Source organism: Antechinus flavipes, chromosome 2 (genome assembly GCF_016432865.1).
Source record: "Antechinus flavipes isolate AdamAnt ecotype Samford, QLD, Australia chromosome 2, AdamAnt_v2, whole genome shotgun sequence".
Classification (NCBI taxonomy): Eukaryota; Metazoa; Chordata; class Mammalia; order Dasyuromorphia; family Dasyuridae; genus Antechinus; species Antechinus flavipes.
This window is the reverse complement of record NC_067399.1, coordinates 399,251,882-399,274,588: the sequence shown is the minus strand read 5'-3', so window position 1 is coordinate 399,274,588 and position 22,707 is coordinate 399,251,882. Positions and strand designations below refer to the sequence as shown.

The window sequence follows — 22,707 nt, the reverse complement described above, 5'->3', positions numbered from 1 at the left end:
AAATTGAATTCAGAAGGTAGAAATAAGAAGAAAAACAAAAATGCAAGCAGTTTATATTCATTTCCCAGTGTTCTTTCTTTGGGTGTAGCTGCTTCTGATGGAAGTGGATCTCTTCAATAAAGAGAGTTAATTCAGATCAAAGATGGACAGAAGAAGCTCAGTGCAATTTTAAAGTTACTTGTGTCTGTGCTCACACTGTGAGTTTGGGGAGGGCATATACTCCATGGGAAGAACTGGTTCTGGAATTAAAAGTTCAGGTTTTAGTTTTGGCTTTAATTCGCTTTGGCAGACGTTATTTTGTGCCTGCTGCTGTGCTTGGTGATGAGAATATGGAAACAAAACCCAATTGGGTGTTGCTAACCCAGGCAAGCCACTTAATTCCTCTGTGCCTTATATCTATAAATGAAGGGATTGAACTGACTGATTTATAGGTTCACTGGTGGGATCTTCTCTGAGGTTGCTTCCTCATCTGTAAAATGGGTACAGTGCTTAGACTAATTACACCCCCTTCCCTCCCTCCTCTCCCCTGTTGAGTGAGCAAAATGCCTTGTAATCCTTAAGTCAGTGTAAAAATGGATTCCTTTTCTTCTCCGTCCATTGTTTTCTCCAGGATCAAACACAACACTCTACCATAGCCTGTTTCATAAATGATTGTTCGCCCACGAGGGCACTAACCCGGGCTCTCTCTTTCCTCCTCTTGACTAGCTTTGAGTCGCAGTACCAGTCTCACAGAGAAGGACCTGACAGAGGCCAGGGCGCAGAGCCAGCGCATCGCTGCCCAGCTGACCACCCCTCCCAGCTCCAACTCCCGAGGGGTCCTGCTCTTCCACAGGCGCCGGCAGAGAGTGAACGAGTTCACGTTTGAGAGCATTGGGAAACAGGGGCCGGCGCCTCTCCCCGGGCACCACTCCCTGAACCTGCCTGCTGAGAGTCCGGACCATGTTCCAGAACTCTGCTTGAATCCCACCACACACAGCCCGCGCCCAAGCCCCTCTGCGCCCCTTGGAATCCGGGCCCCGCAGGCAGGGAACCCTCGCTTCGCCATGGAGGGGCCTGGGGAGAAGGCAGACGTCCTGACGCAGAGACCCCTGGAGAAGGTGGCCAGCGAGGAGGAAGAGATTCCTTTGGTGGTCTACTTAAAGGAAAACGCAGCCTTGCTCACGGCCAACGGGCTCCACCTCTCCCAGAGCAAGGAGCCTCAGAAGGAGCCGTCAGCAGCCGAGGCAAACGCTCTCCCTCTGGACGTTAATCAGAACCCTTCCCTGGCCGAGACTGCACCCACCACGCTGGTGAGTGATGTGAACCAGAACCCCCCGGTGACGGACGGGGGGCAGAAGGCCCCGGCCCGCGGCACCCAGCCTGGCGTGTCCGAAGCCCGGGGCCCGCGGGACAGCCCCGTGGCCGACTCGGAGCCCAGCGCTCTGCTCGGGGACGAGAGAGCCCGCCCAGCAGCCCGGACGCGAGTCCCAGTGCCCTGATTAACGAAGTAAAGCCGAGCGCCGTGGCCCCCAACAGCAGGGCCAGCCCCTACTCTGAGGCCCTCCCCGGCCCCGTCACGAACGTCTCAGATGTCAAGTCCAGCATCTTGGTCATTGACGTCAAGCCCAGTGCCCCGGCAGCGGGGCCGGAGCCGTCTGGACCCGCTGTTGGCGCCTCAGCCCCCAAGCAGCACAGCGAAGTCCACCTCACCCTGGCCAGGCCACAGTCGGTGGTCAACAGGACGGCCAGGCCGTTCGGGGTCCAGTCCCAAGGGATCGACAGCCAGCTGGAACGCAGCCCCATGCTGGAGAGACGCCCCCTGGGGGAGCGGGGCCCCAGAGCCCCGGCCCACCCTCTCGCGCAGAGAAGCCCCCAGGTGCAGAGGCACACTGTGATGGTGAGGAGCCCCATGGTGGAGCGGAGGCCCCTGAGGGAGAGCAGCCCCGCCATGGAGAGGGGCCCGGGGATGGAGAGACCTGGGATGGGCCAGAGAAGTCCTGTGCTAGAAAAGCGTCCCCTGGCAAACTTCACTCCGCCCCCCACCTACGCGGAGACCCTGTCCACGGCAGCTCCAGGCTCGAGGGGTAGATCCCCCCCTTCGTACTCTGTTCTGTATCCCGGCACCGAACACAAACCGGCCCTTCTCAAGGGGCCGAGCTACGGGGAGGGCCGATCCGCGTCTGCGACCAAGACCGGCATCTTGGAGGAGTCCATGGCCCGCCGGGGCAACAGGAAGTCCATGTTCACCTTCGTGGAGAAGCCCAAAGTCACCCCCAACCCGGACCTCCTGGATTTGGTGCAGACGGCCGATGAGAAGCGGAAGCAGAGGGACCAGGGGGAGCTGGGCCCCGAGGAGGAGCCGTTTGCCCTTGGGGCTGAGGCGTCCAACTTTCAGAACGAGCCCCCTCCCCGGGACTGGTCGAGCCCCACCTCCGAGGACGCCCTCCCAGAGTGGTCTTCATGCCTGAAGTCCCCCAGCATCCGGGCCAAGCCCCAGCCAAAGCCGAACCAAAACCTCACTGAGGCCACGGGCAAGGGAGCCGAACTGTACGCCCGGCGTCAGTCCCGGATGGAGAAATACGTGATCGAGTCGCCAGGCCACGCTGAGCTGGCCCGCTGCCCGTCTCCCACCATGTCCCTGCCTCCCTCCTGGAAATACTCCAACGCTCCGGGGTTCCCGGGGGGCTTCCGGGTGGCGAGCCGGAGCCCAGCCCGGACCCCCCCTGCATCTCTGTACCACGGCTACCTGCCGGAGAACAGGACTCCTCGCAGGGAGGCAGAGCCCCCCAAACAGCAGCCTTACCAGCTGCAGTCCTCGCTCTTTGTTCTCACTCCCTCCAAGGAGCCGGCCAAGGCCCCGGCCAGAGCAGCCTCACCCGCCAAGCCGGTGTCTCTCGATCTGGAACCCGTGGGGAGGCTGGCCCCCTGCTCTTCTCCTGCCCTGCCTCGGGCGGCCCGCTCTTCGCCTGGCCTGTGCCCCTCGCCGGTGGGTCTCATCCAAGATGTCAGCCAGACGAGCGGAAGCAGCCCTACCTTTGGAGGCGAAGTCTCCCCGGTGTCTCCTTCCCGGGCATGGTCTCCGAGAGCCAAGGGCCAAGCTCCCAGACCCTCCTTCTCGACACGGAATGCGGGGATTGAGCCCCAGGTGTGGAAGCCTTCTTTTTGCTTCAAGTAATGGGGTTGGCTGTGGGCCCGAGTAGGGTTCCCACCACCCACCAAGACCATCAATCAAGGGTGCTGGAGGAATGAGGGAGATGAATCGGTTTGGAGGCCGGAAAGCCAGTAATCGGCAGGGGAAGGCCTCGCCCCAGCCGAGGGGGTTCGGGGAGCATGCAGGGTCTCGGGGAGGCCCCATGCCAGCGTCTTGCTGGGAGACAGACAAGCTAGCACCCCCAAGCTTAGGGAGCGGCTAGGGCCTGCTGGGCAGTTCCCCCCTCCCCACGGAGGGCCAGCAGACCGAGGGGGGTGGGGGCAGGGTCGTCCTACATCGCCTGACAGACGGTGGGAAGAACCTGATAAGGAGCAGAAAGTCCTGATGCCTTTCCTGTCTGCTGCTGCTGCTGCTGCTGCTGGGCCCCCCTCCTGGGGCCTGTTTCTGCCTTCTCCTCTTCTAGCTTTGTGAAACCGTTTACATGTTAGCTTCGGAGAACTCTTCTGGTTTTCTCAGCCTTGTTCTTCTCTGCTGCCTCTCCCACAGAGGGGAGGCTGAGCAACTCTGGCTTTTCTCTTCTGGGGGACTTTCCCTTTATCCGTCCCTCCTCTAGGACACTGTCTCTGCACAATGCCAGAAGGCAAGGGAGGCATCTTCAGCTGCATGTTAAAGACTCTACCTGTGATGCTCCAGTTCTCCCCAAGTTTGAATCCTCTCTGTGTTCTTCATGCCTCTGTCCCCATCCTATAGCTTGGGATGAAATGTTACCCTAGCAGTGGGTCCCTTAAAGGAAGCCTCAGGGATAAGGATCCAGAGGAGGAGCCAGATGTGAATGAGTGGTTAGAAGGGGAAGAGAAACCCAGGCATTCATTTCCCAAGGGCACTTTGCTGGCAAAATCTCAGCTGCTTTTCCAGCTGTGTGCTCAGCTGGATCTTCTCTGTAGGAACTAATAGCAACTCCTTTGTGGTAGGCAAAGCCCCCCAAGGCAAGGGTGGCCAAGTCAATCCAGCTTGAGGGCCTGAAGCTGGTGGAGGATGACCAGGTTGGGCTGGGAACTTGGGAGAAAGACATTCCCAGGGCAAGGTGAGCCCCTTGAGGAGGCAGCAGGAGTTGAAGAGGGATGTTGCCATCAGAGGGACTGAAGCTAGAAGTCAGAGGGTATTTTCTGAAACAAGAAGGGTCTGGAATTGGCTTCTGAAGGTCACATGGTCTTGTTCCTCAAGGGCCCAGAAGTCCAAGTCAGACATTAGTCTTTGGGATGGATTGAATTAAGGCCTGGAGCCAGGGCACTGATCTTCATGGCCTTTGCTAGTGGGAATCTGAGATATTATGGCCACATAACTTTTTTTCCCTATGTGGTGATTAGGGACCAGATTGTAGGTGGGTCCATTGTTGGCCAAAGAAGGTAGAAAGCTTAAGTGTCTGAGACAAGGGGATTTGGAGACAGTAGACACTACTGCAAGCCGTCTGTGGCCTTACCGATTCTCCAGGGGAGTGACAGCTCCATGGGCATGCAGGAGGAAGGATAATGGAACGGTAGGGATGCCAGGTAGGAAGTCAGGAAACTTGGGGGCTGCCTCAGCCTGAGTGTGACTGGGAGCCACTTCTTCCCTTCTTAGGGCTTGAGTTTTCCAACTTAAATATTTTTTATGGGAGGGAAATAGAGCAGATGATTCTAATTCATTCTATAATTTTATGGAGCTTTAGTGCACAAAGACCTGGATGGGACGGTGTCATGGGGATGGTTCTCTCCCCTAGGGAGTCTATCTCAAATGAAGTTTTGGGAGGGCAGAGTTATGACCTGGAGGGATATCTGCAGAATCTCCCTCCTCCTCTAGGTCTGGGCTCCTGAAAGCTTGGGGAGCCCACGCCTGAGCTTCCTGAGCTGTCTCTATGGGAACCCGGGGGTGCCTTCCTCACGAGCTCATTCCACTGAGGGAATGGAAAGAGAGAACTGGGAAGAGGGTTCAGAGCCTGTCACTGGCCCTGCACATACACACAGCCCCTTCCAGGATGGAGAACAGGACCACCTTGCCATGGAAAGTCTTCCTGCCTAGAACTTCAGGCATGGAGCCATCCAAAGTATCCCCCACCCTCTGAACAGACACTTGCTTTGTGGTTTGTGCTGCTCCTGTTGGCCTCCTCCTCTGCCTCTTAATACATCTCAAACCTGGTTCACTTCTCACCTCTGCTCTATTTTCTGTAGATTCAGTGTCCCCTTTTCTTCTGACTTTCCAGTACTATCTCATGTTCTACCTTTATTGGGCTCAGGATGGGGAGGAAAAACAAAACATCCAAGTCCAATAGCCAGGCGCAGCTGGGTGGTACAGTGGGTAGGGCACCAGCCCTGAAGTCTGGGGACCTGAGTTCAAATCTGGCCTCAGACACTTAATAATTGCTGTGTGATCCTGGGCAAGTCACTGAACCCCAATTGCCTCAAGGGGAAAAATCCAATAGCTAGCTCATCACTTGAACTGAGTCCTAAGAAATATGCATGTATTGTATGGTGTGTGTGTGTGTGTGTGTGTGTGTGTGTGTGTGTTGGAGTAAGGGCTTTTATAAAGAGTTTTATAAAGGGTTATGTCTCATCCATGAGCTCTCAGCATGAGAATGCTTGAAGATCTCAAAGCACTGAGCTGGTCACAGAGCTTTGTGTTCCCTAAGTTGGAGGGCTCGGGACTGAATGGGACCCACTCTCTCCAGGTAGCATTGCTAGACCCTCTAAGTGCAATAGGGGAGCGGGGCAGCTCTTTGAATTGGTGGGGAAGAGAACCCGAGCAGGTAAGTGCTCTGAGGTCCTTGGGTTAAAAGGAGAGGTCTGGCTCCATCCACTTCTCCCCTCCTGGTGCTCTTCCCCATCCAGGCAGGCCCCGGAGCTTTATGGATGTGTCTGTGGACTCCTAGAAACACCTCCAGCCCACAGGCAGCCTATTCTTGCCCGCGGGCAGAGCCTCCTCAGATACCGTAGGTGGCCTCCCGCATCCACCTCTCAGCTCCCAGCAGCGCTGCGGTTGCCTGTTCTGGGAGGCGAGCCAAATCAGACCTGTATGCTCCCACTCTTTTTTCTGGCACTCAATTCTTACCGCCCTGGCTGCCCCCCGGGGAGTGATCCATGTTACCGGCTCAGGGAGGATCCCCGAGTTCTTCAGGACATAGGCATTCTCCAGCTCTCGCTGCAATCCCTGGGGATTCCAGGTCAGAGGTACCCCGTGCTCCCTGTGCCAACCATACCCGCTTCAGTATGGAAGCCTCCATCTCATGCCCGCATGGCTGCATGGGACTGCTCCCAGTCAGAGGCTAGAAGGAGCTTCCAGTTCTCCAAGTGAGCACATGGGTGTAAGTGAGTCTTGCTTAAGGACCTTTCTATAGTCAGGAGAGGCTTGTAACTAAAGGTACTGCTGGAGAAATATTCCTGAGCATCCTTTTTTCCGGCCTCAGGGAAGTCATGCAGCCAAAGGGAGGCAGCCCTGCTCTGGGGAAGCAGCTGCTCTGGAATGGGAGAATTAGAGCAAGAAGCTGGACTGGAGGACCCAGGGCTCCTGCCCTAAGGTGACTAAGGTCATCTCTTCCAGACTATTATCTACCCTGAATGCCATAACCCCGAGGAACCTCAGTACTTGGCTTGTGTCAACAGTACTGTACTTAAATAGTAGAGCTCCTCTGTGGTTCATCTATGACTATTCAATTTTGGGGCAGATCCTGAATTTTGCATAAAAAATTGAATATATCCTCCACCACTGGGTCCTGATAGGGTGAGAAGCTGAAGGTCTGGCAGCTCTTGTTTGATTGGGTTGCATTGGAGCACACTTAGTACAAAATTCTCCTCCTCCTGAGGATTGGGGTTTTCTCAGGCTGTGCTATGGTAGTTGAGTTAGGGCAGGGGTAGGAATGATCATCCTTAATAATATTTAGCAGATAGATCACTGGGCCTGGAATCAGGAAGACTCATTTTTGTGAGTTCAAATCCAGCCCCACTCATGTACTAGCTATGTCACTTAACCCCATTTGCCTCAGTTTCCTCATTTGTCAGATGAGCTGGAAAAGGAAGTAGCAATCCACTCCAATATCACTGGTCAAGAAAAGCCCCAAAGGAGGTCACAAAAAGTCGGATACCACTGAAGTGACTGAACAAAAGCACAAGAATTAGTACTTCGTAGCTTTACAAAACATTGTGAGGGATGATAGTATAGGTCTTGCTCTTAGCCATAACCTGAAATGATTAGTGGCAAAATGTTGACCCTTAAGACTATCCATTTTTCTCTATTCTTGCCTTCTCCTGATTAGGAATTGCCTCATTCCAGCATTTTGTTCCTGAAGTTGCTTGGTCAGAGATCAGGTGCTCTTGGACCCCTAATTACTTTATGCCCATCTGACCTCATCATATTTTGGTAGTTATTCTTGCACTACTCCTTTATTTTCTTTAACCTATCATGCCCTCCAGATCACAATCATGACTTTTCTAAGGTTTATCCTTGAGCTGGAAAAATATACTTATCAAAAACATCAGATACAGGACTGAAAGTAGTTGAGAGTGAATATGAAAGAAGATAACCTAGAACGGATTGGATGGTACACTAGTTCGCTACTTTGCCTCTATGATTAGGGCCCATGTCTCCATCTATCACAGCTTTTATTCCAGAGGAGACTCCAATGCGAGATCCCCTTAACTGAGTGTTTTGGCCTGAGCTGTTTGATCCACTCTATAGTCCTAAATTCAGCCACAGCCAATCAAGAAGCCTTTTGGTTACTGATGAAGTTTTTGGTATCATCCATATTCCTGCTCAGTCACCAGGAATTTCTCCCTCATTTAAAGGAAGGGGAAGTCAATCAAGCAACAATTAAGCTTCTACGGTGTCATAGACTCTGAGGATGAAAAGAAAGAGTTGTGTCTCATTGCTCAGAAAAAATAATCCAGTCCTGTTTACCTTTTCCCTCACTGCTACAATGCCATATCTGAGTTAGGGCTTTCCTACTTAGTCCGCTGGTGATCTTGGACAAATGATTTGCCGTTCAGGACCTTAATTTCCACATCTATAAAATTAGGTTGAACTTAAGGATCTCAAAGATCCCTTCCAGTTCCATTATGATCCCACCCCAAGTCCCATTTGCTTTTAAAAGAACAGGCCAGCTCAGGATCTGCCCCTCCTTTCTCATCTTCCCCTGGATCTCAAAGTGACTGGGTCAATAGAGGAGGGCTGGGCAGGAAAGGATAAAATTGTCCTTCAAAAGATGGAAAATATGATGTCAGTGGAAATTGGAGGTGTGTGTGTGGGGGGGCAGGGGAGAGAGAGTGCCTGATTTCTTTCATAGGTAGGAAGCTGAAGTCACTGGACATTGTCTAGGACCTTGGGTCACTGCTGGGCCCTCCCTTTAACCTTAGAAAAAAAAATCTAATATCACCAAAGACCCAGTCCTCCCCAATGTTTACTAAAGCCTAGAGGAATTTGGTGGGCATGGCCTTAGATATGAATGCTAGGGATGTCAGCTACTCCCATACTACACTTCCATCTCCTCCCTCTCTCCCTACCCTTAAAAATGCCTGGGGAAGCTATGGGCCGGGACGGATACTGAGCAGGCCCAGCCTAGTGCCTGACGTCTCCCCCAACAAGGATGTACTGTGAGTTCTTACGGGCTCTAAAATGCAGACACCCCTGAGAGGCATAGCCCAGGGCTAGGGGATTTAGAGCTAGAAAAACCATTAGTGATTGTTTGAGAAACGGAAGGGGAGCCTGAGGCTCAGCGTGGTAGTGACTCCTCCTGGTCACACAGGGCAGAAAATAGCTGGACTCCAAATTCAGCATTCTTGCTATGTCAGATTAGACTTGAAGCTTTTATTAATCAACATCTGCACTACGGGGGAGGACAAGGGATTAAGAGAAATGGGGTGCTGGGGATGAATTACAGTTTGTAGAGTAACACCAATATGTGACATTGGGCAAGATAACTTACCTCCTTTAGGGTTTTTGGTATATTTTTTGGGAGTCATTTTAGTGGTATCTGACTCTTGTGACTCCATTCAGGCAGTTTTCTTGGTAAAGACAACGAAGGGCTTTGCCATTTCCTTCTCCAGCTCATTTGACAGAGGAGGAAACTGAGGTTAGATGACCTGCCCAATGTGACTCCAGGCCTGGTGTTCTATCCACTGCACCATCCAGCTGCCCAGAGCTCAGTTTTACCATCTGTGAATAGTCGTAAGGTCCCTTCTAAATCGAATACTGTATATGGTTCTGCCACTGGGACAAAAAGTAAACTCCCAGGGATGGGGTGGGGGAAGTCTGACAAACTTTATGGCTATAGATCGATCGTATTGCCCGGGGCTTGTAAGCAGACCCCAGCTCAGATCCTGGAGAGCAACAACACTAACACAAGCCTCTGCTCCCTTTGCTTTCTCCCCAGGAAAGATGGGAATGTCGCCCCACCTCCCCTTCCGAGACCCCCAGCTCGCCGAGGCCAGCCAGCAGCCTAGACGGCTGGGTGGGCCGTGGCCCTTCAGAGTTCTGCCCGATGGTCACCACAAGCAGCCCTCCCCCACCCCCACCCACGTCCCCCTCCTGGAGCGAGCTCTTCTTTTCCCCAATGCAGGCCGAGCTCAAGGTCAGCAGCCGCCAGATGCAGGCCCTGGTAGCCAGGAACATCATCAATGCGGCCCGCCGAAAGAGCTGCTCCTCCCCCAAATCTCCGGGGTCAGAGTGGCTGAGGCCCTTCTCCACCACGCAGGCCCTCCCCCCTGCCAGCCCCAGAGGGCTGGGCAGCCCCTGCCCTCCTCTGAAGAGCCCCCTGGGAGATGGCCATCGCCTTTCCTCCCTGCCTGGTGGTACCTTCTCTCCCATCTTGAAGAGCCCCCTGACCTCGCCCCCACCCCCGTTGGGGGACGGTCCCCAGCCCTTCCTTCCAGCGGGGGGCTCCTGCCCCAGCCCCAGGAGCCCCGGTGCCACCAGACCCTTGGGCTTCAGGAGCCCGGTGCCCTCCCCTGGCCCACAGGCTCACTCACCTGCCAAGCCATACATCAGCCGCTCCCCCACGGACTCTGACGTCGACTCTGAGGACTCTGGACTCAAGTCCCCCAGTATCCGGGGCTACAACATCTGCCCCCGGGGCTGGAATGGGGGCAGTCTGCGGCTCAAGAGAGGCAGCCTCCCTTCGGAGACCTCCTGTACCTCCTAAGAGCCACCTGGCCTGGGGGCGGAGAGGGAGAAATGCTGGTGGGTCGGGGGCTTCAGGGTGGGCGGCCTGGGTGGGATACTTTCCCAGGAAGGGGCCGAGGACAGCTGGGGACAGCTAACATGGGAGCATCCTCCGCTTCCCCAGTTTTAAACCCCTTTGGGGAGGGGACTCCTGACTCAGCACCCATTACCCCCAGTGGGGAGAACCAAGTATTTCTGGGTTTCTTTCCCATCACTCTGCCACCTAGTGGAGCACTCAGTCCCTGGCTAGTCCCCGCCAAAAGCCAACTCTGGGCTCTTTGGGACCAAGGACTGAGATTCATTGCCCCCCCACCCGCTTTCTCTCCGGCCTCAGAGACCCGGAGGTGTGAAGGGCAGGAGACAACTTAGCAGCCCAAAGGGCCAAGTGTGAAGGGGGCCAGCCCCTCCCAGGGAAGCTGGGGAGCCAGGCTGAGGTGGCTCCTGGACGCGGTGCCAGCGGGCTTGGCAGGGCCATGTTTGGCCAGTGTCAGGTGTTTTCCATCCCCTCCATGACCCCATCCTCTATTTTTACCACGGTGACCTTTAAAGGCAGCTTAGCTTCTGCTAGTCCTTTAGGTGCCAAACCCTGCCCTTGGAGCTCTGGAGCTGCGGCAGACCCGTGAAGGGACATGGGAAGGGAGAATGGAGAAGTAGGAACCTCCCAAATTGATAGGAACAGTGGTCCTTCTCGGGGCACTGTTGGGTGGGTTTGGCGTACCCTGCCCACCTGCTCCCTTCCAGATGCTGTAGGGTACCAGTTCCAGCATGGACACACTCAGTGTAAGAAAAACATACTTCCCCTTCCAACCCTGCAGTTTAAACCAAAAACATGAGAATTGAAGATAAAATCAGAGAGTGTCTAACCCCAAAAGGGTCTCCAAACCTCCCATACACCTCCACCCTTCCCTTCAGTACCCGCATACCCATTATCCCATCCTAAGCAAAAGAATCAAGTCTTAACAGGCTAAAGAGGGAGTGAAGGGACAATTGGCCTTAGATCAAGGTGGGCAGAGGACTAGAGATGAGGAGTATCTTTCCCTTCTTTGGGTCTTCTCTCCTTCAGGCCTCATTCTGCCCTGTGAGTCCCTGTCTCATGCCCCTTGGAGGGAACTGTGCACCCCTGACTCTGCTCTGTGGGGAGATGCATTCACCTGGGGATTGCCTGTCAGGAGATCTGGCCCCAGTAAGCCCAGGCATGTTTCTCTTCCACCCCGCTGGGCCAGATGCCCCATGCATCCAAAATCCTGTGCCAGCAGTATGGCCCCGAGCCCTTCAAGGGTAGGAAGCAGTTGGTTTGAAAACCCAGGCCCAGGGCCCCTCCTGGGGGCATAAACTGGCCACTGCAAGGGCTTCCCACTCGGGTAGTGGGATACCAGTGATGCAGGCTAAGAGGGATGGGTGGGGCCTGCTCAGGAAGGACGGCAGGTGCTTTTTTGAGGGGCAGAAGCTGGTGAAGAGCAAACTGAGGAAGATGTGGGTGCACCATGGAACATCTTGCCTGGAGGCTACCCAGCCTAGGAGGACACTGGTCTCCCAAAAGCCTGTAGAGAAAGCAGGAATGAGGAAGCTTTGGAAATCCCTGGGCACATTAGGGCACTGGGGCCAGGACAGATAATGGGAGGCAAGACAAGGCACTGAAGCAGGGCCTTTTCTCTCCTTTGTGCTGGTAGCTGGGTCTGTCCTTCCCCAAGACTCTGAGGAAAGACGGGTTAGGTGAGTCTGGTCTGAGTTCCTTTGAGAAGGTATGAGGAGATGAAAATTTGTCCCTGTATTCTGGTTCTCTCCAGTCTCTCTCCCCATCCCATGCCTCTGCCTATCTCCTGGGCTTGTCATGTCTTGCTCTCACCTGCTCAATAAATAAATACTCGCATCACCTCAGCCACTTCCTGTGTAATTAATAGCTGCATCTGGAAGACTTAGCTTTTCCTCTGGGTTGTTGCTAGATTCCCAGAGTCCAGGAGGGCCGGTGGAAGAACTACAGCTCCTCTGGGCTCGGGCCAGGTGAGACAGCCTGGGGGACTTGGAGGAGGCACGTTGTCTTACTTGCATACTTCTGGCTGCCTTCAGTGTGACTAAAGGCATGGAGGGAGATGGCTCTCGGGAGTACAAGCTTTCTGGCCCGTGAGTGCCTCCCTTAGCTGACCCTAACATTTTGGTGAACTGTAAAAACATTGAGAGAATTAAGAGATCTGGTTCCGCTAACTTTGTGTGACTGGGAGTAAACTCTATGAATTCTTTTGGCCTTAGTTTTCCCATCTGCAAAGTAAGCGATTTAAACTCTTGCAGGCCTAAAACTTTATGTCTATGAAGTTTTGGGGGCAAGAAAAGAATTGCTTCCAGAGGGGATTATTTTGATTTCAATGTTGGGTTAATAAAAAGAGGGAGAAGTGGGAATAGGGTGGGGATTTGGGTCCTCCAAGCCAGGTAGGTAAATCCAATATGGTTTCAGCCTACCTAGCAGAGAGTTAGGACTCTCCCTCCTGGGGAGGAAGTCTTTTCCCTGAGACTAAAATTTTCTGGCAAACTGAGGCTCAGAAGTGGATTGACTGGCTAGATATCAGTGGATGTCATACAGGCCCTGGGGATGGTTGGAATGCTGGGGTCTGAAGCCTGCAGGATTCTAGGAATTTGGGGAATGCTGGATTGTGGGAATGTATGTTTCCTTAGAATACTGGCATGGTATCTATCTCATGTCCAGGTCCCCTGAGATTCTCCTTTTAAGGATTATCTTGCTCTTTACCAATCAGATGAGGAAAGAAAGCAATCAGAAAATGTTGCAGCTTCCTAGTCTGGGTTTGATGCACCCCCTTTATAAATCAGATTGTTTGGAATTGGGGGTGTCAGCCAGGATTGATTGCCTCAATCACTTCAGTGTGTTATTTTGTGACCTAAAGGTGGTCAGTTTCTATGAGACCTAAAGAGGTCAGTTTTTTGGAGCCATAGGAGAACCATATGTCCTGATATGGGGTTCCTGAGCTGAAGGTCATGGGCCAAAATGGGGTTCTGGAACTTTAGCTGTATAGAATAGCACAGTAAGTTTAAGGGACACTCAGTCTGAGACTGGGTAGTTTTCTTCCAATCGCCTCTTACTTCGGTGTATTATTTCTCAGAGTGTATATTCTTTTCTCTTGTAAATAAACACTGGAAAACTTACTCTTATAATCCGCAAGTGTGTGGAGATGGAGGGAAAAGTGAGAAGAGGAACAGAAGGCTCATGCATGAGTTTAACATTCAGTAATTGTGACCATGGAATGGGAAAGGTAATTAAGGATGAAGTGGAGCCAGAACCCAGAAAACTAAGCAAGCTCAGGAACTAGGAAGGTTAATAGGTTTGGTGACTTGAATTGGGGACTCAATGCCTGGGGCAGTTTTAGATCACTAAAAAACCTTCCAATAAAGATGGCACATATTACAAAACAGTTAATTATCAAAGCTATCTGGTGTGGGGGAAAATGAGGAAAAAAAGATCAAAGAAATAGAATAGATATGCTAAAAATCCAACCAAATGAGTAAAAAATATTAGATATTTTGATAAAGCTATAGAAAATTAAAACTGGGGAAAAATTTATTAATTAACAAATGGAGTTGGGAAAGTTGGTAGAATTTGGATGGAAATGGGTTTAGATTCACATCTTAAAAACATATACACCTTATTGAATTCTGGCTGGATGACAGAATTATACATTAAAAAAACACTTAAAAAAGGAAGAAAATATGTATCTCAAATGTGATGGTTAGAGGATTTTTTTTTTTTTACTCATGAAGAAATGTTGGGAACGGGATGGATATTCTTGATGACATTAAATTAAAAAATTGTATAACATTTTAACTAAAATGAGAAAAATGATTCTGAAAATGTTAATGTAGAACATAACATAAAAATTTGATATCTAAAGTATATATAATTATTAAAAATTCACAAAAGTGAATTTTCCAGTCCATAGTGGACAAATGGTTAAAGAATATGTACTGAATATTTTCAAAAAAGAAAACAAATTGTTAATAACCACTTAAAATGCTCAACCACACTAGTTTTGAGATGCCAATTAAAACAAGTTTAAAGTAGCATTTCACAACTGTCAAATTGGCAAAAATAATTAAAAGGAATGAAGCAATGCTGGTAGAGTTGTGAAGAAATAAATAGTACTTATTCATTCCAAATAGTACTTGCAAATGGAATTGCAAACCTGTAGGATCTTTTTGGAGAGCATTTTAGTAATATATTGTAAACTTTACAAAAATAATTACATCTTGTTTTTGGAAGTGTTATCAAAAATAACCAAAAATCCTTGTTAAATTAGTTTCAGTGGCATTATGTCATTTAAAAAATGGAAATTAACTAAAAAAATCTAACAATAGGAAAATGGTTAAATAAATGGTGATAACATTAGCATAATGGAATCATATAATGTAACTGAATAAACATACATGAGGAATATAAAAGATAGGAAAAGAACTTTATGAAATAATGAAAAATGAAAAATTAAGAACCAGAAAAACCATTTAGGGTCACATAGGAGAAAAATAAATAAAAAGAAATGGACAAAGAATCCAGATGAATATTTAGAGTGATTGAAAACTTATGATGTTTCATTCACTGAAATTAATATAAATATAAAATGAATTGATCTTTGAGAGTAAATTTATACTAAATCATTTAATTAAATGAAAATGGTGATGTTTAACCTCCAGAAAACTTAGGTGGTACATGACAGCTGCCTTCAAGGACTGCTTAAAGTCTTAAGGCTTAAAAACATTCTGTTTGATATCAGAAGAGAGAAATAGGAACAATGGGTGGAAGGTACAGAAAGATTTAAGCTTGATGTTGGGAAAAGCTTCCTAATGATTAGAATTATCCAAAATCATAATGGGCTGCCTCAAGAGCTAGTGAATACTCCCTCATTAGAGATTTTCAAGTGTTGGATGGATGGGATAGGAGATGGAATAGTCTGTATGAGTAACAATACATGCCATTATCACTGGATTGTAAAATAGGTGGAGAAGAAGCTATAAGCCTGGACAAGTAGGAAGGGGTCAGATTATGAAGACTTTAAAAGCCAAACTGAAGATTTTATTTTTGCTCTTGGAGGTAACAGATTTATTGAATGGAAGAATGACATGATCAGTAGGAAGATCACCTTAGGAATTAAATGGAAGTTTGACTGGAGCGGGGACTTGAGGCAATACTCCAGGTGTGAGGTGATGAAGGCCTATCATAAAGGTGGTGACAGTTTCAGAGGGGATAAGGAGAAGTATATAAGAGGTGGTTTGAAGGTAGAATGATAGGACTTAGCAATAGAATGGATATGGGGGAATGAGAGAATGAGGAGTAAAGAGTGACACCTAGAATGAGTTACAGTGTCAAAGGCTGCAGCCAGGTTAAGGATGAGGATTGAGAAGAGCCCATCACATCTGGCAATTAAGAGATTATTGGAAACTTTGGAGAAAACAATTTCAGCTGGATTTTAAGCCCTGCAGCCAAACTGTAAAATTAAGTGAGAGGAAAGGGAATGGAATTACCTTTTTTAGACAGCCTTTTCAAGTTTAGCCATGGAAGTGAATAGAGCTATGGGATGACAGCTAACTGGGGTGGACAGATCAAGTGAGGGTTTTAAGGATGGGGGACACATGGAACGGAACAGAATCACTTTGTACATGTATCCAGAGGCTGGTCTTGTCAAGAAGGGCTACCTCTTTATATGAGAGGAAGGTAAAGGAAGTATGAGTAATATGAGACGAAAAGGAGAGAACAGATCTCAGCACTGCTGAAAGTGATGAGATCAAGCACATGAGTGTGTGAAGGTGTGGTGGGGAGGATTAGACTTGGCAAGAAGGATCACCTTATTCTGAGATGGGAGCAAGAGATTCTGAGATGTGACAGAAGGAAGATGAGGAAGATCACATCTGATTGTCTCATTTATCAATAAGGTGATAATGTCCTCTATTGTGAAAGTGGGTCACGGTAGAGTTGGGGATTGAGTAAAGAGAAGGTTTGTAATAGTCACTATAGTAGTGTGATATCAGTGATACCAGTCAGAGATGAATAAAATGATCAGCTTGCATTGGTAAGATTAGGTAGCATGAATCTGTGATACACATTTGCACGGTTTCATGACATCTCCAGTAGTTCAGGAGTATGCACAGAGTGGAGATGGCTCAAAGTTCACAAAGGTATAAGGGATTAAAGACTATGAAAGGTCTCAAATAAAGATAGGAGGAGAGTAACAGACTGGGAGGGTGAATAATGGAGAGGTAAGAGGATAGGAAATTGTGTGTGATCAGAGAACAGAATTTCAGTGTTCAAGACACTAGAGATGGAAAGTTTTAGGTAATGTTGAGATCTAATGGGTAACAACTCTATGTGACTGTGGTGGAGAACAGAAGTCATGGAAGTTCAGATTTAATCAAGTCATTCCCCTTAATTACATATTTTCAATGCCTCGCAATTTCTGCTAGGATAAAACACAAAATTCTTAGCCTAACTTTAAAGCTTTACACAATCTTCCATACCATCTACCTCTCTTGTCTTCTTTGGTATTGCTTCTCTTCTTACACTCAAACGAACTTGCTAGCTGTTGCTTCCCCACCATTGGCCGTCTCTCACCTTAAGCCTTTGTTCAAGTGGTCTCCTCTGTCTGAAATAATGCACTTCCCGCTCATTTCTACTTTGTAAATCCCTAGCTTCCTTGAAAGCACAGAACTATCCTCAGTGTCTCCTTAAAATTGCTTTTGTATTCATAATTTGTATTTACATATTTGTATTTATATTTTGCATTTTACTTGTTTCTATGTTTGACACCAGTAGAATGTAAGCTTCTTTAAAGCTGAGACTGTTTTGTTTTTGTTGTTTAAACCCAGTCCTTGTACACGGTGCACATTGAATAAATGTTTGCCAAACTGAATTGAGAAGACTGATGAACTGGAAAGCCAAGCTCTATGAATACTGAAAGTGGAGGGAAGAGAACAGGACTTGAAATAAAGAGCCCTGTTTGAACTCATGAACCCATTGAGGGAAGAGAGTGAGTGAATGTGGAGATTAATAGGTGACCACAACAAAGTTCTGGACAGTGCATTAATGGATGGTATGAACTTCAAAGGAAGACAGGCCTGTTGATTGATGGTGACAGAGAGAGGGTTTGGAAGTAGCAGTGTGGAGCAGGGACTATGATGACTTCTCTTTCTGGCCTGGCTTGTCTGGGGACGCAAAGAGGGGCTAATTTCTTGTTTGTTTTTCCCCTGAGGCAACTGGGGGGTAAGTGACTTGCCCAGGGTCACACAGCTAGGATGTGTTAAGGTTGGATTTGAACTCAGGTCTTCCTGACTTCAGGGCTGGTGCTCTATCCACTACAGAGTAGCTAGTTTCTTTCTTTCTTTTTTTTTTTTAATATATTTTTTTATAATAACTTTTATCGACAGAACCCATGCCAGGGTAATTTTTTACAGCATTATCCCTTGCACTCACTTCTCTTCTGATTTTTCCCTTCCCTCCCTCCCCTAGATGGCAAGTAGTCCTATACATGTTAAATATGTTGCAGTATATCCTAGATACAATATATGTGTGCAGAACCGAAGAGTTCTCTTGCTGTACAGAGAGAATTGGATTCAGAAGGTAAAAATAACCAGGGAAGAAAAACAAAAATGCAAATAGTTTACATTCATTTCCCAGTGTTTTTTCTTTTGCTTCTGTCCATTATTGATCAATTGAAACTGAGTTAGGTCTCTTTGTCAAAGAAATCCACTTCCATCAGAATACATGCTCATATAGTATCATTGTTGAGGTATATAATGATCTCCTGGTTCTGCTCATTTCACTTAGCATCAGTTCATGTGAGTCTCCCCAAGACTCTCTGTATTCATCCTGCTGCTCATTTCTTACAGAACAATAATACTCCATAACATTCATATACCACAATTTACCCAGCCATTCTCCAATTGATGGGCATCCATTCATTTTCCAGTTTCTAGCAGAGTGGCTAGTTTTAAAAGGAGGAATTGGTGCATTAGGATTCAGATTTAGACCAACATGGCTTAAGGATCAGGTATAGATTCTTCAGGCCAGGTCTCCTGTTAGCCTGTCCAGGGTTTGATCATATGGGCCAATCTACTGGGGCAGAGGTCCCACGCATGTGCCTTGCTTGGTGACAGGAAGTGATGGAGGCATGGATTATCCCAAACAACAGATAATCAAAATTTATTTTTCATTTTGTCTTTGAAACACATACACAGTGACCGTTCTGATGCAACCTCACCACACAAGCTTACATTCTCACTCCACATCCGGTTTTTCCCTTCTATTAGGGTCACCCAGTAGTAGAAAGTTATAAAAAATAACCCACTCCTAGATGCTTTTTAACATCTGTACCTCATCTGATGTGTAAGCACATATGGATAACGCATCAGGATAGAGAATTGCCCTGGGTTGGTGTCTTCATTCACAGAACTTAAGGCCCAGGATTGGGATCTCAGTTATACTATTTCAGGAATTAAGTTTTCTTAAATTTCCCTAGGGTGACAGGATATTTAGAAATATTTGCTGGCAGCTAGTCAGCCAAATGATCAACTACAACAGAATAATAGTTATCCTTTCCATGTAATGGGGGGTAGGGATGTAGCACCCCTGCAATATGGGAAAAACATTAAAAAATTCCGGCTCTCCATTCGTATCAGAGAGGTCTGAATTTTTTCTTTTTCTTTTTATTTCTTTCTTTACCTTATTGTAAAATTTGCATTGATATACTATATACATATCTTTTTTTAAAATAAAGTTTTATTTTTCAAAACATATATGCATGGACAATTCTTCAACATTAACCCTTGCAAAACTTGTGTTTCAATTTTCCCCCCTTCCCCCCCTCCTCTCCTAGATAGCAAGTGGTCCAATATATGTTAAACATGGTAGAAATAAACATATGTTCTGGAGAAAATGTAATGGAGACAGAAAGGAGTACACTTTCTTTTCAGCAGTTCATGGAACCTATACAAAAATTGACCATATATTAGGACATAAAAACCTCAAACTCAAATGCAGTAAGGCAGAAATAGTAAATGCATCCTTTTCAGACCACAATGCAATGAAAATTACATTCAACAAAAAGCCAGGGGAAAGTAGACCAAAAAATAATTGGAAACTAAATAATCTCATACTAAAGAATGATTGGGTGAAACAGCAAATCATAGACATAATTAATAACTTCACCCAAGAAAACGATAATAATGAGACATCATACCAAAATGTATGGGATGCAGCCAAAGTGGTAATAAAGGGAAATTTCATATCTCTAGAGGCCTATTTGCATAAAATAGAGAAAGAGAAGGTCAATGAATTGGGCTTACAACTAAAAATGCTAGAAAAGGAACAAATTAAAAAACCCCAGTCAAACACTAAACTTGAAATTCTAAAAATAAAAGGAGAGATCAATAAAATTGAAAGTAAAAAAACTATTGAATTAATTAATAAAACTAAGAGTTGGTTCTATGAAAAAACCAACAAAATAGACAAATCTTAGTAAATCTGATTAAAAAGAGGAAAGAAGAAAATCAAATTGTTAGTCTTAAAAATGAAAAAGGAGAACTTGGCACTAACGAAGAAGAAATTAGAGCAATAATTAGGAGTTACTTTGCCCAACTTTATGCCAATAAATTCGACAACTTAAATGAAATAGAAGAATACCTCCAAAAATATAGCTTGCCCAAACTAATAGAAGAAGAAGTAAATATCCTAAACAGTCCCATCTCAGAAAAAGAAATAGAACAAACTATCAACCAACTCCCTAAGAAAAAATCCCCAGGACTAGATGGATTTACATGTGAATTCTACCAAACATTTAAAGAACAATTAACTCCAATGCTAAATAAACTATTTGAAAAAATAGGGATTGAAGGAGTCCTACCAAACTCTTTTTATGACACAGACATGGTACTGATACCTAAACCAGGTAGGTTGAAAACAGAGAAAGAAAATTATAGACCAATCTCCCTAATGAATATTAATGCTAAAATCTTAAATAAAATATTAGCAAAAAGATTATAGAGAATCATCCCCAGGATAATACACTATGACCAAGTAGGGTTTATACCAGGAATGCAGAGCTGGTTCAATATTAGGAAAACTATTAGCATAATTGACTATATCAATAACCAAACAAACAAAAACCATATGATCATCTCAATAGATGCAGAAAAAGCATTTGATAAAATCCAACATTGATTCCTAATAAAAACACTTGGGAGCATAGGAATAAATGGACTTTTCCTTAAAATAGTCAGGAGCATATATTTAAAACCGTCAGTAAGCATCATATGCAATGGGGAAAAACTGGAACCTTTCCCAGTAAGATCTGGAGTGAAGCAAGGTTGCCCACTATCACCATTATTATTCAATATTGTATTAGAAACACTAGCCTCTGCAATAAGAGTCGAGAAAGAGATTAAAGGAATTAGAGTAGGCAATGAGGAAACCAAACTATCACTCTTTGCAGATGATATGATGGTATACCTAGAGAACCCCAGAGATTCTACTAAAAAGCTATTAGAAATAATTCATAAATTTTAGCAAAGTAGCAGGATACAAAATAAATCCCCATAAATCCTCAGCATTTTTATACATCACCAACAAAAGCCAACAGCAAGAGATACAAAGAAAAATTCCATTCAAAATAACTGTTGATAGCATAAAATATTTGGGAATCTACCTACCAAAGGAAAGTCAGGAATTATATGAGCAAAATTACAAAAAACTTTCCACACAAATAAAGTCAGACTTAAATAATTGGAAAAATATTAAGTGCTCTTGGATAGGCCAAGCGAATATAATAAAGATGGCAATACTCCCTAAACTAATCTATTTATTTAGTGCTATACCAATCAGACTTCCAAGAAAATATTTTAATGATCTAGAAAAAATAACAACAAAATTCATATGGAACAATAAAAAGTCAAGAATCTCAAGGGAATTAATGAAAAAAAAAATCAAATGAAGGTGGCCTAGCTGTACCTGATCTAAAATTATATTATAAAGCAGCAGTCACCAAAACCATTTGGTATTGGCTAAGAAATAGATTAGTTGATCAGTGGAAAAGCTTAGGTTCACAAGACAGAATAGTCAACTATAGCAATCTAGTGTTTGACAAACCCAAAGATTCTAACTTTTGGGATAAGAATTCATTATTTGATAAAAACTGCTGGGATAACTGGAAATTAGTATGGCAGAAATTAGGCATGGACCCACACTTAACACCATATACCAAGATAAGATCAAAATGGGTCCATGAGCTAGGCATAAAGAACAAGATTATAAGTAAATTAGAGGAACACAGGATAGTTTATCTCTCAGACTTGTGGAGGAGAAATAAATTTGTGACCAAAGATGAACTAGAGACCATTACTGATCACAAAATAGAAAATTTTGATTATATCAAATTAAAAAGCCTTTGTACAAACAAAACTATGCAAACAAGATTAGAAGGGAAGCAACAAACTGGGAAAACATCTTCACAGTTAAAGGTTCTGATAAAGGCCTCATTTCCAAAATATATAGAGAACTGACTCAAATTTATAAGAAATCAAGCCATTCTCCAATCGATAAATGGTCAAACAGACAATTTTCAGATGATGAAATTGAAACTATTACCACTCATATGGAAGTGTTCCAAATCACTATTGATCAGAGAAATGAAAATTAAGAAAACTCTGAGATACCACTACACACCTGTCAGATTGGCTAAGATGACAGGAAAAAATAATGATGAATGTTGGAGGGGATGCGGGAAAACTGGGACACTGATGCATTGTTGGTGGAGTTGTGAATGAATCCAACCATTCTGGAGAGCAATCTGGAATTATGCCCAAAAAGTTATCAAACTGTGCATACCCTTTGATCTAGCAGTGGTACTTCTGGGCTTATATCCCAAAGAGATACTAAAGAAGGGAAAGGGACCTGTGCCAAAATGTTTGTGGCAGCCCTGTTTGTAGTGGCTAGAAACTGGAAATTGAATGGATGACCATCAATTGGAGAATGGCTGGGTAAATTGTGGTATATGAATGTTATGGAATATTATTGTTCTGTAAGAAATGACCAGCAGGATGAATACAGAGAGACTTGGAGAGACTCACATGAACTGATGCTAAGTGAAATGAGCAGAACCAGGAGATCATTATAGACTTCAACAACGTTATTGTACGAGGACGTATTCTGATGGAAGTAGATTTCTTTGACAAAGAGACCTAACTCAGTTTCAATTGATAAACGATGAACAGAAGCAGCTACATCCAAAGAAAGAACACTGGGAAATGAATGTGAACTATTTGCATTTTTGTTTTTCTTCCCAGGTTATTTTTACCTTCTGAATCCAATTCTCCCTGTGCAACAAGAGAACTGTTCAGTTCTGCAAACA

The 22,707-nt window shown here is 46.1% G+C and overlaps 2 protein-coding genes across 2 annotated transcripts in view; both read left to right on the top strand.

Moving 5' to 3' along the window:
- Positions 1–5,316, top strand: part of LOC127550093 (synaptopodin-like) — a 40,329-nt gene extending 35,013 nt beyond the window's left edge. The window contains 2 exon segments of the mRNA XM_051978707.1: positions 706–1,400; positions 1,403–5,316. Of these exon segments, the coding sequence (XP_051834667.1) occupies positions 1,044–1,400; positions 1,403–3,154 (2,109 nt within the window). The 5' untranslated portion in view covers positions 706–1,043 and the 3' untranslated portion in view covers positions 3,155–5,316.
- A 4,191-nt stretch (positions 5,317–9,507) lies between these two features.
- On the top strand, positions 9,508–17,217 carry LOC127550092 (uncharacterized). Its single transcript, XM_051978705.1, has one exon. It carries the CDS (start codon positions 9,636–9,638, stop codon positions 10,293–10,295), a length of 660 nt encoding a protein of 219 aa, XP_051834665.1. The 5' UTR covers positions 9,508–9,635; the 3' UTR covers positions 10,296–17,217.
- Positions 17,218–22,707: the final 5,490 nt, after the last annotated feature.